At 39.3% G+C, this 14471-nt stretch overlaps 2 protein-coding genes across 2 annotated transcripts in view; one reads left to right on the top strand and one right to left on the bottom strand.

Moving 5' to 3' along the window:
• Positions 1-2688: 2688 nt before the first annotated feature.
• Ppp2r1a (protein phosphatase 2 scaffold subunit Aalpha) overlaps positions 2689-14471 on the bottom strand; it is a 70003-nt gene continuing 58220 nt past the window's right edge. Inside the window, exon 15 of the mRNA XM_078033043.1 lies at positions 2689-4538. Coding sequence (XP_077889169.1) covers positions 4522-4538 — 17 coding nt within the window. The 3' untranslated portion in view covers positions 2689-4521. The remainder of the gene's footprint in view (positions 4539-14471) is intronic.
• Positions 9887-11002, top strand: LOC144371004 (vomeronasal type-1 receptor 4-like). Its single transcript, XM_078033066.1, has one exon. The coding sequence runs from the start codon at positions 9996-9998 to the stop codon at positions 10944-10946; it is 951 nt and encodes a 316-aa protein (XP_077889192.1). The 5' UTR covers positions 9887-9995; the 3' UTR covers positions 10947-11002.

Genomic DNA, 14471 nt, shown 5'->3' with positions numbered 1-14471 from the left:
CTTGTTATAATGGCCATTCTTGACGAGAGATGATGCTAAGGTATGCACCTGTATACAGTAGCCCATTAAATTCATGTCCTTGAATATTTAGTTTTAGCATGGGGCGAGAATCTAAATTTAAAGAAAGCATAGCCCAGTCTACCCCTGTGGAGCCTAATCCCTTGGAACCTCTTTCTACAACATGACTGGAAAATTTATCATGTAGGCTTGGTATTATTAGTAACTGTGCTATTCTATCTCCTGGTGAAATTACTGATATACCCTTTGGATAACTGGCTATAATTTTTATTTCACCTTCATAATCTGGATCAATTACCCCAGGACTTATCAAAAGTCCTTTTAGAGTAGAAGAGCTGTGTCCCAATAATAAGCCTACTGTTCCTTTGGGAAGAGGTCCTTTCACTTCTGTGGGAATAATTTGAACTCCCATCTCTGGAGTTAGTACTGATCTGGCGGAGGCACAGATGTTCAACCCTGTGCTCCCTCTGCTTTGTCTGATGAGGGATCTGATGTCCTGGGCACTACCCTGATGGGGTTGCTGGGGTTGCTGGGTTCCTCCAGTGCTCTGTATATTTGTGGTTTGGGGTCCTGGAGCATTGGGGCCCCCTGTCCATTTTTTTGGCAATGGAGCCCGATGCTTTTGTCCATGATATTGTGGATAAACACCTTGTCCTTGTTCGTTTTTTGATAATGGAGTACCCTCTATGGTGGTTTGAGAACGGCATTCATTAGCCCAATATAATGGAGTACCTTCTATTGTGGTTTGAGAACGGCATTCATTAGCCCAATGTCTCCCTCTACGGTATCGTGGGCAAATACCCGGTATTCTACTCCTTTGATACCTAGTTTTGATAAACCCTCCTCCTATGGGGCAATTCCTCTTAAAATGTCCTGTTTGTTGACAATTGTAGCATGTTCTTGGCCTGGCATATAAAGCCTGTTTTACTGCAGCTGCCACAATTTGCCCTTGTTCATTAATGTCTCTGGCATCTAAAGCCTGTTTTACTGCAGCTGCCATGACTTGCTCTTGTTCATTAATGTCTCTACATAATTTAATATATGTGTTTAAATCTTCCTGTTTCCATGGTCTAATGATATCTCTGCACCAACGTTTCGCTTGGTCATAAGCTAGTTGTTTTATTAATGGTATTGCTTGTTCTGTATTCCCAAAAACTCTGGTAGCTGTTTGAATAAGCCTATCTACAAATTCAGCATAAGGTTCATTAGCTCCTTGTATTATCTTAGATAATTGACCTTGTAAACCTCCATGTCCTTGTAAAGTCTTCCATGCCCTAACCCCCTCTGCAGCAATTTGTAAATATACACCAGGATCATATGCAATTTGTTGCTGCCGATCCTCATAAGGTCCCTTTCCTAACAACATATCTAGATTTCTCTGAGGACAGCCAGCTGCTGCATTTCGCCTAGCCGACTCCTTGCAAAATTCCTCATTGGCAACCTTCCATAACAGGTATTGTCCTCCAGTTAGCACAGCTTTACAAACATTAGCCCAATCTGCTGGTGTCATGTTTAAGTTGGTAATGGAATCGACCAAGCTTACAGTGAAGGGTGCTTGAGGACCGTAGGTTGTTACAGCCTCTTTTAGCTCCTTCACTGATTTGAAATTTAAACCCTGGTGAATTCGCTGCCCTCCTACCTCAACTACAGAGCATACTTGAGATCCTGTCTCAGGATCCCAACTATCAACTGCGGGGGTTGGGAGTCTCCTAGCATATGGAGGTGGTGCTGTTGATTGGACACTTATGCCCTCTGGTGATAGAATGCTGTTAGTAGCAGTCTCCTGTAGAGGTGGTGCTGTTGGTTGGACACTTTCGCTCTCTGATAGAAAGGTGTTATTAGCAGTCCTCCTGTTGTAAATTTTCCCCTGATAGCTTTTTCTGCTCTAAACTTCCTTCCTCTGTCTCACTAGCTCGAAAGACCTTCTCTTGTACTTGAATCTTTTCCTCTTTCTGACTAACTTGAGAGACCTTCTCTTTTACTTGAATCAATATGTCTTCTCCTTCCTCTACCTTTGTCTGAACTGAAGGCTTTGGACTAAGCAAACCAGATATGTTGGTCCACAATGGCAATGTGCCAACTGGCAGAGTCCCTGGGCTGTTCTTTTCTATTGTTTTTAAATATTCACCATGATGGTTCCATTGTGATATATCTGACAACTCCTCCTTAAAAAGCCATGGGCTACATTTTTGTATTGTATCAACGTATGCCCTGACTGCTCTCGATTTTACTGGGAAGCCTCCTTGCTCTAACAATTTACTTAACACTCTTTCGGTTTGTTTTTTACTAATTGCTGATCCCATATTTCTAGTATAATACAACCCAGCAAGATAACACCAAAACAAACCGAGACAGAATCCAATAAAAATGGAACAACAAAAATTCATTATAGCCTTTCTATCCTCCTGACATATGCATCCGTCCTTTCTCTCTATCTGTTCCTCAGACACAAATAGTTTTTCCTCAGATGTGAGCGGTTTTTCTGCCCTCTCACTCATCTCCGAGGACAGGCAAGTTAAAACAAAAATGAAGCAAAACAAAAGAGGAAACTTAGAATGGCTACCCATCCTCTCCCCCTGCCCTTGGGGGCGAGCAGTTTACTTACCCTCAGTCGCTCCCCGTACGGGCCACCGAATGCCATAGTCTGGCTGGTCACAATTCAGGAGCCACTTGTCAAAAAAAACTAACTTTATTTTTAGAACTACAAACGCCAAGCAAAAGAGCTCCTCAAAAAAAAAAAATCCCTCAGAACCCAACTGCCACCACCGGCTTCCACAAGCCTTTCCCCACACAAGCCTCACCACCACCCACCATCCTCCTGCTCTTGAGGCCGATTGGCTAGTTCGCGTGGGTGGAGCCAAAGAAATCCCCCAATGAGCAGCTCCGTGGTCTGAAAGGGCAGAGAAACAGCCCAATGAACATCACCGCAGAGGAGCCAATCAGCTAGATGTGGCTGGGGCCGCTGTGAGCCAATCATCAGCCGGCAGCTGGAAGTTTGCTGGCAGCTGGAAGTTTGCTGGGGCCCCTTTGGCTGTGGCTCTCAACACAATTTTAAAATAAATAATATTGGATACATCCCCTTCTACCCTCAATAATATTTATTCTGTGAAACACTTTTATATTTTGAGACTCTTGAGGTTTTCTCCTTCATTTTCTTCAATGGCAGTTCAAGGCAATAAAATTAACATAAGCAGACCTTCCAGAATTAACTTCTCTTACATATTAGTACTGATTCCTGTTTTTAAAAGAAAACAAAAAATTCAATATGTACTGAAAATGTTGATTCTGTCTCTTATGTGCCATTGCCTCATCCAGGCTAACACCACTTCCCTCCTGAAATAACACCCCCAGGGGTGTTATGTCCAGTCTCCTGCTCCTTCTTCCTCTTCTGACTCCCTCAGTCTTATCAATGTCTGGGCACCACACAATCTAGGCCAGTTGTGAGGTCTAATGTCTTCAGTGGGAGAGATTCTTAGGAAGTCTGTAGGTAGGAAGCACCAGGAATCTTTCTTCCCATCCACAGTGACTGCAGTGTTCCAGTTGTGGGATGTAATGATTCTCCAGAGTCTATCTAAAATAATTGAAGGTTTGAAACTTCCAACAGAAAGTTTGAGGGTTAAATTAATATTAATTTCAGACATTGAGAGCTTCATGTGTGAAATGTCATGAAACTGTGCCCTAAGTGTTTATTGGCCCTATTTGTCAGGAGCTACTGACACAGAGGAAGTCATTCAAGGTCACACCCTCCCCAATCATTCAAGACACTTCCTATCAGCCCCTGGGATGTAAGGGGACCTATCTATCTATCTATGTATCTATCTATCTATCTATCTATCTATCATCTCTTATTCCCTCTCATTTTCCCCCTTTCTCCCTGTTGGAAAGCATTAAAGTCAGATGAAGATATTTAAAAGTACTTCCATACACAGTGATATACAGAACACAAAAGGCATCATCTCAGAGAAAAACGTGAAAAGACATTAAGTTTACACCTTCAGTCAAATCCATCATTCAGCAAGACAGCCTATGAGTAGCAAAACTGAAACCAAAACAAGCAAATTCTGAAGAAAGGGTAAAATATATTTTCTAGAGATATTATAGTATATTCATATGTCCAATTTTAAACCAAATAATAAATTGTAGGGTTTTTTAAATCTGAGGGGTAGGCTGGGTACTCTGATAATAATCAAATAATCAAGTTATATATAAATGAACTGGGAAGTGGTCCATTTAAATGACAAATAAATACATACGTCAACAAAGATTATTCCAGAGAAAGGTTGTATGGTATTCCTAACAGAGAAATTTTTTTTTCAAAAACTATCTTTATAATATTCTAAATACCAAAAGAAGGCTTACAGAAATCCCTCAAGGAAATGCCAAAGTCAAATAAGATTCCATTAAAAAAAAATTCTGAAATATATTCTGTAGCTATACAATCACTAAAATGGAAACTTCACTTGATGCATAGTTAGAAGACAGCAGACAGATTATTGTAGGATTTCAGATACATCTTGAAACTGCAAGAGAAGAAAGAAACATTGTAACTATGACAATTATTACATCCAACAATCAAAATAGAATCAATCATGGGTTATGGTAACATATTGGCCCAGATATTAAATTTAAAATATTTTACCATTAAGTATTTCCCTGTACGTATTTTTGTATGACTGTTATGATTCCTACAACCTTAGCTTGATTTTCTTAGCAAATTCAAAGAGAAGGCTTAATTTTCTAATCATTCTTTGATCAGAAATCTGAGGGCTAGGGTGGGTACTCTGATTAGGATATCACAAGGCCAAATTCACATTTTGTCCAGCCTCACTCTATTCTACAGATTTAGTAGAAGAAAAATTAATGTAGATTGCAGCAATTTATTTCTTCTGACAGAAGACATAGATCACCACGTTTACTAATTTTATTCAATATAGTACTTGAAATCCTAGCCTGAGCAATTAGGTAAGAGAAGGAAATAAAGGACATCCAAATAGGAAAAAGGAACTCAAAATGTCATTGTCAGCATATTATATTGTTACATAAAGCTCAGTCCTTGTCTCCAGTGCCATTCAATTCAACAATTTTTTGTGGAAAAAAAAAGAAAGTTGTATTGCTTTGCCAGCAAAGGAGAAGCACAGGGGAAATGTAGGGTTTTTAAAAGAACATTCAAAAGCTTTAATCCAAGAGTGTCCTAGCAGAGGTCCCAGGTGAATCCTGGTAGTGTGTTGAAATTCACTTCTTCATTTGGGAGACAGATCCTCCTACATCTATTTCTGTGGTGGGTATGCCCTCAAGGACAGATAACTAGGCCTAAAAAGGATAAGAAAATATAATCTTGTCTCCATAATCCTGTTAGGGAGGGAGAGAGGGAATAGAGAAAAAAAATGCCCCTATTAAAATAAGCCTTGGTGGCCGCAACACACAAAAAAAATATATTTAAAGTATGAGATGAACCACCGTAACAATATGACCTTATGTAGAGTAAAACTCAGAGATATTGGGAAAAAACAATTGCAATTATTAAACAAATTTAGCAAAATTGCTGGATATGAATTAAATGCAAAAGTCAGTAGCATTGCTATATACCATTGATTAATTATGCAAAAAGGAAATCAAGAAAAAATCCCACTTCCAATGCTATAAAAATTGTCTAAAAATAAATTAAACCAAAGGAGTGAAAGGTTTCTACAATGAAAACTATAAAATATTGATTAGAGAAATTAAAGAAGACACACAAAAAGTTGAAAGACAACCCATGTTCATGGATTGGAAGAAACCATATTTGTAAGGTGTCCAGAGATATTTGAGAGGGATGTCATTGAAACTGTAATCACTTAGGTTATGGACATGTAATAATATTGTTTCTTCTGATCCATGTAAATTGAAAGCCTTTCCATGTATTTGCATCTCTTTCAGTTTCTTGTGTTAATATCTTATAATTTGAAGTAAGCAGATCATTCATCTTCTTGATGAAATTTATCTCTAAGTATTTTATTGTACTTGAGAGTATTGTAAATGTGATTTATTAATTGATTTCCTTTTTAGATTGCTTTTTGGGCTAGAGAAACACTGATCTTTATGATTAATTCATATACTGCAGTTTGAGTTCACTGTAATGTTTGTTACTTCTCAAAGCTTTTGAATGGAGTCTTGGGAATATATATAAAATGCATGTAGATATATAACATCATCTTAAAACAGAAAATTTTACTTCTTCCTTTCCATTTTGTATTCATTTTATTTCTTTCCTTCTCAAACTTCTCTTTATAGGACTTCTAGTACGATATTACACAGAAGTGGTGATGATGAACGTCCTTGGCTGGTTCTTTAACATAGAAAGTTCTTGACTTCTCAATATTGTGTATTTTGTGAGCTGGAGACTTGTGGCATGTGTCCTTATCATTTTGACATACATTACCTCAGTTTTCCATTCTTTCAGAGTTTTCTTCAAAAAAATATTAAATTTTGTCCAAATGACTTGTTTAGTGATGAAATAACCTTACTCAATATAAGGTCCAGCTTTTGTCCTCAGGTGTTAGGGGGTAAACACCAGCCTTGAAATATGCAGTCTGATAGCATCCTTGCTTTCCTGCTTGCTTGAATACTGAGTTTTCTGACAGTCTGATTTGTGAGTGGCTTTAGGAGACATCACATAAATTCTAAACTCTCAAGGAACCCCACCCCAGGAGTACCTTCATTCCCACGTAACCGTGCACCTCTTGTCTCTTTTACCTGGTGAACCCTATGTCTTGTTACCTCGTAGCTCTTTGTCCCTTGAACACTCACACTCAGCAGTGCACATTAACTTTTTCTCTTTTCATGTCTTCCTTCTCTCTTTCACTGTCTGCCCTCCCCTTCACAGGCCCTGCACCATCATCCTGTCCCCATTGCCCCTTTTCCATGTTCCCTTTTTTACCCCTTTTATCTAACACCAGCATCACTGCCAAAAACACACCTGATTTCCAGACACAGGAGTTTGCCTGAATGATAAACCTCACTGCATTTATTAAAATGACCTATTGTAAATATTGTTTGTGCAGGGTTGGAGACTCCTATGCTGTGCTCATTCCCTGAGGCTGGTGAATTAATATTAGTGGCTCTCGTATAAATGAAAACAACAAAAAATGTTAGCTCAGGCTGGTCAAACCCTCTGATCCTGCTGCTGGCCCTGGTGAGGGAGACTATTATTACATTGTTAATTGTATGGGTATTGTTCTGTTTCTTCCCCCTGTCCTTCATGGGCTCCCATATTGCCAGACTATATGTATTCATAAAATTATGATATAAATTGGAATTGAATTATGCAAGAAAATCCAAAATAATTGATTAACATTTTGCGGATGAGTCCAATGACTGACTTGCAAGTTGCATCATTAGCATGTGTTCTTTCATTCACTTGTATCTGTTTTAAAAACTTCCCAGATATTTTACCTCTTTCCATCTGTCTGATAATAGCTAAAAGTATGGTTTAATCTTGGGAAATAAATAAGCAACTAGATTTGTGGTAGAAAATTTGCAAGGAAATGAGAAATGCATAGCTCACTGCCAGTCCTTCATAAGACAGACCTCAGTATTTCCTGCCCTCTCCAACTGAGACCCTACATGCCTCCAGGGATCAGGGATTAGGAAGAGCCTCTCTAAACACCCCGGTATTCTCTCAAGCCATGGCATGAAGAAACTTATAATTGTTCTTCCCAAGTGTCACCTGGGGAGGAAGTTTCCAGCAGTGTCCTCAGGTCCCCAACCTGCCCACCCATTGCTGCTACAGGCACAGTGATAATTGCAGGTCCCAGGGGAGGTGAGGTCACAGAGCCACAGACTCATATCTCAGGAGCTGGCCCCCTCCCTGCAGCATACATTGTGGCCGCTGAGGCCTCTGCAATGAGGTCACCGTCCTGGTGAAGAGAAAGGGCCTGGTGAGTAAGGCAACCTCAGTCTGAGAGCAGCATCTTCCAGGGAAATGCATCTCAGGAGTCTGGGTAAGTCATCCCATCAGGACAGGGAACTCTGGATCTAGCCCTATAGGAGCCACAGCCACACATGAAGTAGAATAGTTGCTGATGACTGGGCTCAAGACAGGAAATATAATAAGATTCCAGTCACAGCCCCAATCTCTTGTAGCTCCTAATTTAACTAAGGTGATCCTCACTGGCAGTGATTGCCGTGGTTTAATTCAAGTGAAAATGAAAACTGATTCTCAAGGTGCAGAAGGAGGTTGTTTTAAAATCACTCAGCTGCTCAGGTTCCATTAATGCTACACTTAATCTTCATGGTTCTAGAGATAAACCTGTAATCTCTCATGTTTATTATATGGAATGGGACAAATTGACAGAAATCTGCTAGTCCTGTGTAGGAAGTGATCTAATGGGGATGCTTGACAGTACATTTTCTCTGACTCTGAGTGTGGTGCAGCTAATGAAGACAGTACCTGTACCCATCCTGCAACCATCAGTGTTCAATGATTATGGTGAGGTCATTTCTTCGTTAATGTGGAATGAAACATGTATGTAAGAATGAACTTAATTTTTAAAGGGCTCCAACACCACATTTCAAGTATATATATATATATATATATATTTTTTCCCTTTAAGAAATATTCTCCTGATTGTAGTAAATTCACGCTCTGGTCTAGGAATTTGACAGGACAGCTGGCTGGGTGTGCAGGGGCCATGTAGAAAAGCTCTTCACTGTGCATTCAAATTTCTTTGAATATAAAGTTTCTGTAAACAATGAAGTCATTTTAATTCACGAATTCAAATGGGTGCAGCAATTCTACTGTTTAAAGGCACAAATATGTCAATGGATAACTCCTACTATAATATCATTCTCCAAACTTGCTTCCTTAAACTAGTTTTACCTAACTTAGTAATTAATTAACGCACATCACATATGTATCTGTTTAAATTAGTGAATATTTTGTTTCTATTGTATAATCTTTTAACCCATGTTGCTGCTTAATATCCGAAGACATATGACAGAGCCTGGGAATGTGACACAATTCTGTGATAGGGGCTATTGAATTTGTGTTCCTAACACACAACCACCTGAGTCATGGGGTAGCTGTCCTGATGTGCAGCCAGTCCTGTGTCCTGCAGGTAACTCACCATGGGACAGATGCCTGTGGGGCTACAGTCTCCTCAGGACACTGGCACTTATTACAATATCTAAATGTTCCTTCATCATTTATATTGGATCAATATCAATCAATGCACAAATATATATCTTACAAGCAAATAGAAACATTTTACAATAAGAAGTTATAAAAATACAACTAGTTTTGGGGTAGAAAGAGAAGATATGAGGGAAGGGGAGAGGGGATAGTTGGAGAAAGGTAGCAGAATACAAAAATTACTAATAGGAAATTATGTAAAATTGTGGATGTGTAACCGACGTGATTCTGCAAACTGCATTTGGGGTAAAAATTGGGAGTTCATAACCCACTTGAATCTAATGTTTGAAATATGATATGTCAAGAGCTTTGTAATGTTGTGAACAACCAATAAAAAAAATTTAAAAAATACAACCAGTTTAAAGATAATAGAAATTCAGAAAAGCAGAAGTAAATAATGAATCTGGTTAAAGAACGCTGCTCATTAGCTTTAGGGATGTGTGGTGTACTATTCTGTCTCTGTTTCTGCTCAGCCAGCTTCAAGGCCCTTTAGTCTCCTAATCAGAGTGTGAATTTAGAGAGATGCTTAAACTCTGTGTACTGAAGTTCTGATGGTCATTATGAAAAGCCACTGTAGTGACTGCCTCATGTCATGAAGATTCAAGAATCACCATGTGCCACTTTCATAGCAGGAATTTATAGACTTCATACTTTTCGCTGTTCACACAAACCACATGAAAACATGATGAAAAGGGGGAAATGTGAACTAAATGTTATGAGCAGTAACTCTGGGGAGTGGGCAATACTGAATTGTTGTTGACAGGACACATGCAGCCCAGGCCTCCTGTTCCCCTACAGGACCCTCTGGATGGCACAGCAGGGAACTGGCAGGATGGCAGCCAGTGATGTGGCTGTAGGCATCATCTTCTTGGCACAGACTGTGGTTGGAGCTCTGGGCAATTTCTCTCTTCTCCTCCATTACCTGGTCCTTTACTTCACTGGGTGCAGGGTAAGACACACAGACTTGATTCTTCAGCACTTGATTGTGGCCAACTTGTTAACTCTCCTGTGTAGAGGAGTTCCCCACACAATGGCAGCTTTTGGAATGAAAGGTTTCCTCGGTGACTTGGGGTGCAAGCTGCTTTTCTATCTTCACAGGGTGGGAAAAGGTATGTCCATTGGCAGCACCTGCCTCCTGAGTGTCTTCCAGGCCATTAAGATCAGCCCTGGAGACTCCAGGTATTCAGAGCTTAAAGTGAAATCTCCCAAGTACATTGGTTTCTCCATACACCTGAGCTGGATTGTGTACATCTTTTTAAATGTTATGTTTCCTCTGGTCATGACAGGAAAAGGGAGTAACAGAAACATCACCAGTCTAAAATATTTTGGATACTGTTCTGTTGTTCATCGTAACAAAACCACAGGTTCACTGTTTACAGCATTGCTAACATTCCCTGATGCCCTGTGCGTGGGGCTCATGATCTGGGCCAGCAGCTCCATGGTGCTCATCCTGCACAGGCACAAGCAGAGAATGCAGCACCTGCATAAGACCGTCTCCCCCAGGTCTTCCCCTGAGTCCAGAGCCACCAAAACCATCCTCCTCCTGGTGAGCACTTTTGTCTCTTTTTACACAACTTCCTGCATCTGTCAGATTTGTCTGGCTCTGGTTTCGAATCCCACCTGGTTCCTGTTGAACACAACTGAAGTAATCGCTGGATGTTTCCCAGCTGTCAGCCCCTTTCTGCTCATGAGCAGAAACTCCAATGCATCCGAGCTCTGGCTCACTTGGATAAGGAATAGGAAAACCCTGTTACCATGAGGAACATGTGAATTGTTAGTTTTTGAACAATTCTTAATTTTTTTTATCCATTATTACCTACAAAATTGAAAGAGTAATTTATGCACAGTGATGTCACTTGTGAATGTGGTTTATATATACACACTTGTATTTATATATGAGTGCACGTGTATATTTGTGTGTGTGTGAATTAAGTTTATAGCCATCAAATAATATTTCTGGAAAATTATATATAGCAAATGTAAATTTCTGTTTAAATGTAATAGTCCTTAAGACTTTAAGTTTTTCCTCCTGATATGCTGGGTGATATTTTGTTAAATCAAATGGGCTATTTTTTTATTTATCTATTTTTATTTTTGTCTTAGCTATGTCTCTTGGGGAAAATAACAAGGTAAACTTTGTCAAACAATCTTCATCTTTTGTCAGTAATATTATGCCTCTAAATTTCATATAAAATTGGACATACTGGGATGCAATTGTATAACATCTTCTTTATGACACAGGTTACATTAAGTAATCTTTATTTTCACTGTGATGCTTTATAATAATACGTTTTGCTTTCTAGAAAGCTTATCAGAACACAGACTTATTTATACATTTACAGTTTACATTGGCATTATATGACACTAAAATCATGTATTTTTGTTACTGATATATATCTTTAAAACATTCCTATGACCAAGTTGGGCATGCATAGCTCAACAAAATTACACAAAGCATCCGCACACCTCACATGAAGCTGCTTGTGAAAAAAAAACCTACCCTTGACTTTTAAGATGACTCTTCTTGCCTTCCTGTAAATATCGCCCAAAGTGACCAGCATTTGACACAGTCACCTCTGTTGTGTTGTACATAACAGAAACTCTTCAGTTTGCACTCTTTTATATTTGATTTGAAAATCCCATAAAATTATAAATTTGTATTTCTACCTGTTATCAACAATAGAAATAAACTGCAGGAATTTCAAACAGTTAATTTTAACATTCCTTTCTTGATGTACTCGTGTTCTGATTTGGATACAATTTTTTATAAAGATTTATGATTTCAAAGCTTTGGCTCTGGTGTGATGTGTTGGGATGTCTGAACCTTTGAGAGGTGGAGGCAAGGAGATGGGAGTCGGGTCCTGGGGAGGTCACTCTTAAAGGGATAAGTGATGGTCTCCTGGAGTATACTGTAATGCTCTCAGGAGAATGGGTTGTCCTATAGACTGCAGCTGTCTCCACTCTCTGGTACCCCTGTCCTTCCCTGAGGTCTCTTCTGCACATGCTCCCACCACTGTGATTCAGCTGGCTGTGAGGACCTCACCAGAGCTGAGCAGATGCTGGCACCATGCTCTTGAATCTCTAGAACTGTGAGCTAAATAAATTCTTTTATCAGAATCCTTTAAGGTAAATAAAAAGAGACAGAGACAAGAAGCTGAGGCAGGAAAGATGGCAGAAAGGCAGAGAGGCCAAACTGCCAAGCTTTATTTATATTGATAGGTTATTTAGGTTATTATTGCCACAACTACATTATTGTTTGGTGTTCCTTTATTCCCAGGATCTGTGTGCCTGAGATCAAGGTCGGGGCTGAGAGGACTCTAACAAAGAGCCTCCTCATGCAGGACATTGCTTTAGCAGCTAGGCCTTCTGTGTCTCTGAACAGAATTTTTCCCAGCAACCAGGCATTCTGTGTCTAGCACAGAAACTTCCTAGCCACAGCATGACACACTCATGAAGCTATCAGTGACCCTATCCCTAATACAGAACCCAGTTGTAGACGATTGGTTAATGCAGCAGAAAGACATCAGTACAACATGAGAGAGTCTTTGTGTGTGGAGCACGGGATCAGCTCTGGGAGGCATGTTCTACAATGTGTTGACACGGTGATTGTGGGCATCTCAGCTGGGGATGTGTACAGCAATGCCCTTGGTTTACACGTATGTACCTTTAGGATAAATTTCCTAAGAGGTTGACAGTCTTTGTATTAATTTCAACCCACTTTTTCCTCCTATTTTTACCATTATGCTTTTTAAAAAGAAGGAAAAATGCATTTAATAATTATAACATGAAGAATCATAGGAAATCATTTTGGAATTGAGTCAGGATAAATAATGCTATTATAACATTTACATTTCTCAGATAAACTTGAAAGAAAAAGATTACATATTAGGGCACTTCTTGATGTTGTAGACTAACTTGAGCAGAATATTATGCAAAAATAAAATAATAAATAAAACAAAAACAAATAGCAATTGACATTTATTCCTAATCAATGTAAAGAGATAGTTTGAAAGGTAACTAATATCTATGATGATAGCAATCAGCAGGATTAGGATTGCTTTGTTAAACATTTAGAACTACATTTCTACTATCTCTATTACCTATAAGCAGGTCATAAAACTAGTTTCCATTCTTGCAAATGACTTAAAAAATAACATACTTGATGTCTCTTTTAGCAATTCCTTTTTTCAACTACAGTTTTCACTCAATAAAGGTTAAAGTCATGGTCCTGAACAATTTCTACACACAAAACACCTTTAAATAACTTCTGATTTCATTTAATGCATCCTCCCACTTATGTGTCCAATAGGATTAATTTGAACATGCACAAACATACATGTCATACATACATGTATAGGTGAGCCAGTTTACCTCTAGGATAAGCTAGATGTTGTGTGAGGTGCACTTTGGTCTTTCTACACACCCTCCTCTGTGTCAAAGAAGGCAGACAGAGGGTGCTGCAGATGCCTTGAGGCTGTAAGAGGGTCCTCCTCATCTGTTAACCCTCATCACTAGGTCTCCTCACCACAGCTACATGCACATCTTCTTCCCATGTAGCACTGGCTCTAGGGTAACTTCTGTATAAAACAAAACTAAATATAGAACTGAATCACTTGCTGCTGGGGATATAGTTCAGTTGGGAGAGTGCTTGCCTTGCATGCACAAGACCTTGGGTTCAATCCCCAGCACCACACCAAAAAAAAAAAAAAAACAGAAAAAAAAAGAAAGAGAGGGAGAGAGAGAGAGAGAGAGAACTGGATCATTTGTACAATCCACTCACTAGTTAGATGGAAGTTGGGTGGTTTATGGTACTGTCTATTACCACTCAGCCACTTCTAAGACTACCCTCTACCACTGATAAAAAGATAAAAATAAAATCAGGCACACATTTAACTTCTGCATGCCAAAATTCTCCTGTTTTTTGTATAAAGTAGTCTTAGCAGTGCCTCATGATTGTGAAAATTCCAGAGAAAGAAATAAAGGGCATTCAAAATGGGCAATAGCATGTCAAACTGTCACTGTTTCCATGTGAGATGGTCTTACATATAGTAAAAGTCAAATGTCAATTTTTGTTTTGTTTTGATGTGAGTGTCTGGAAAAGTCATGGGAACTTTATGATATGACAACATCTTCTCCCAACCTGGCTGCTGGCATCCCCAGGAGTGAAGGAGAAAATTCAAGGCTCTCCAGCAAAAGGGATGAGGCAGTTTAAGAAAATCCCTGCTGAGGCCCACAGGCTCTTCCTCGGTGCTGCTCTTCTGTGGTGCCTCCCATTGCCATGGGC

Source organism: Ictidomys tridecemlineatus, chromosome 15, assembly GCF_052094955.1.
Source record: "Ictidomys tridecemlineatus isolate mIctTri1 chromosome 15, mIctTri1.hap1, whole genome shotgun sequence".
Taxonomy (NCBI): Eukaryota; Metazoa; Chordata; class Mammalia; order Rodentia; family Sciuridae; genus Ictidomys; species Ictidomys tridecemlineatus.
The sequence above is the reverse complement of the archived record's forward strand: the minus strand, read 5'-3'. Positions and strand labels throughout refer to the sequence as shown.

What these genes read in the sequence shown, in the direction of transcription:
- LOC144371004 (XM_078033066.1), top strand. Translation starts at nt 9,996, where the DNA reads ATGGCACAGCAGGGAACTGGCAGGATGGCAGCCAGTGATGTGGCTGTA.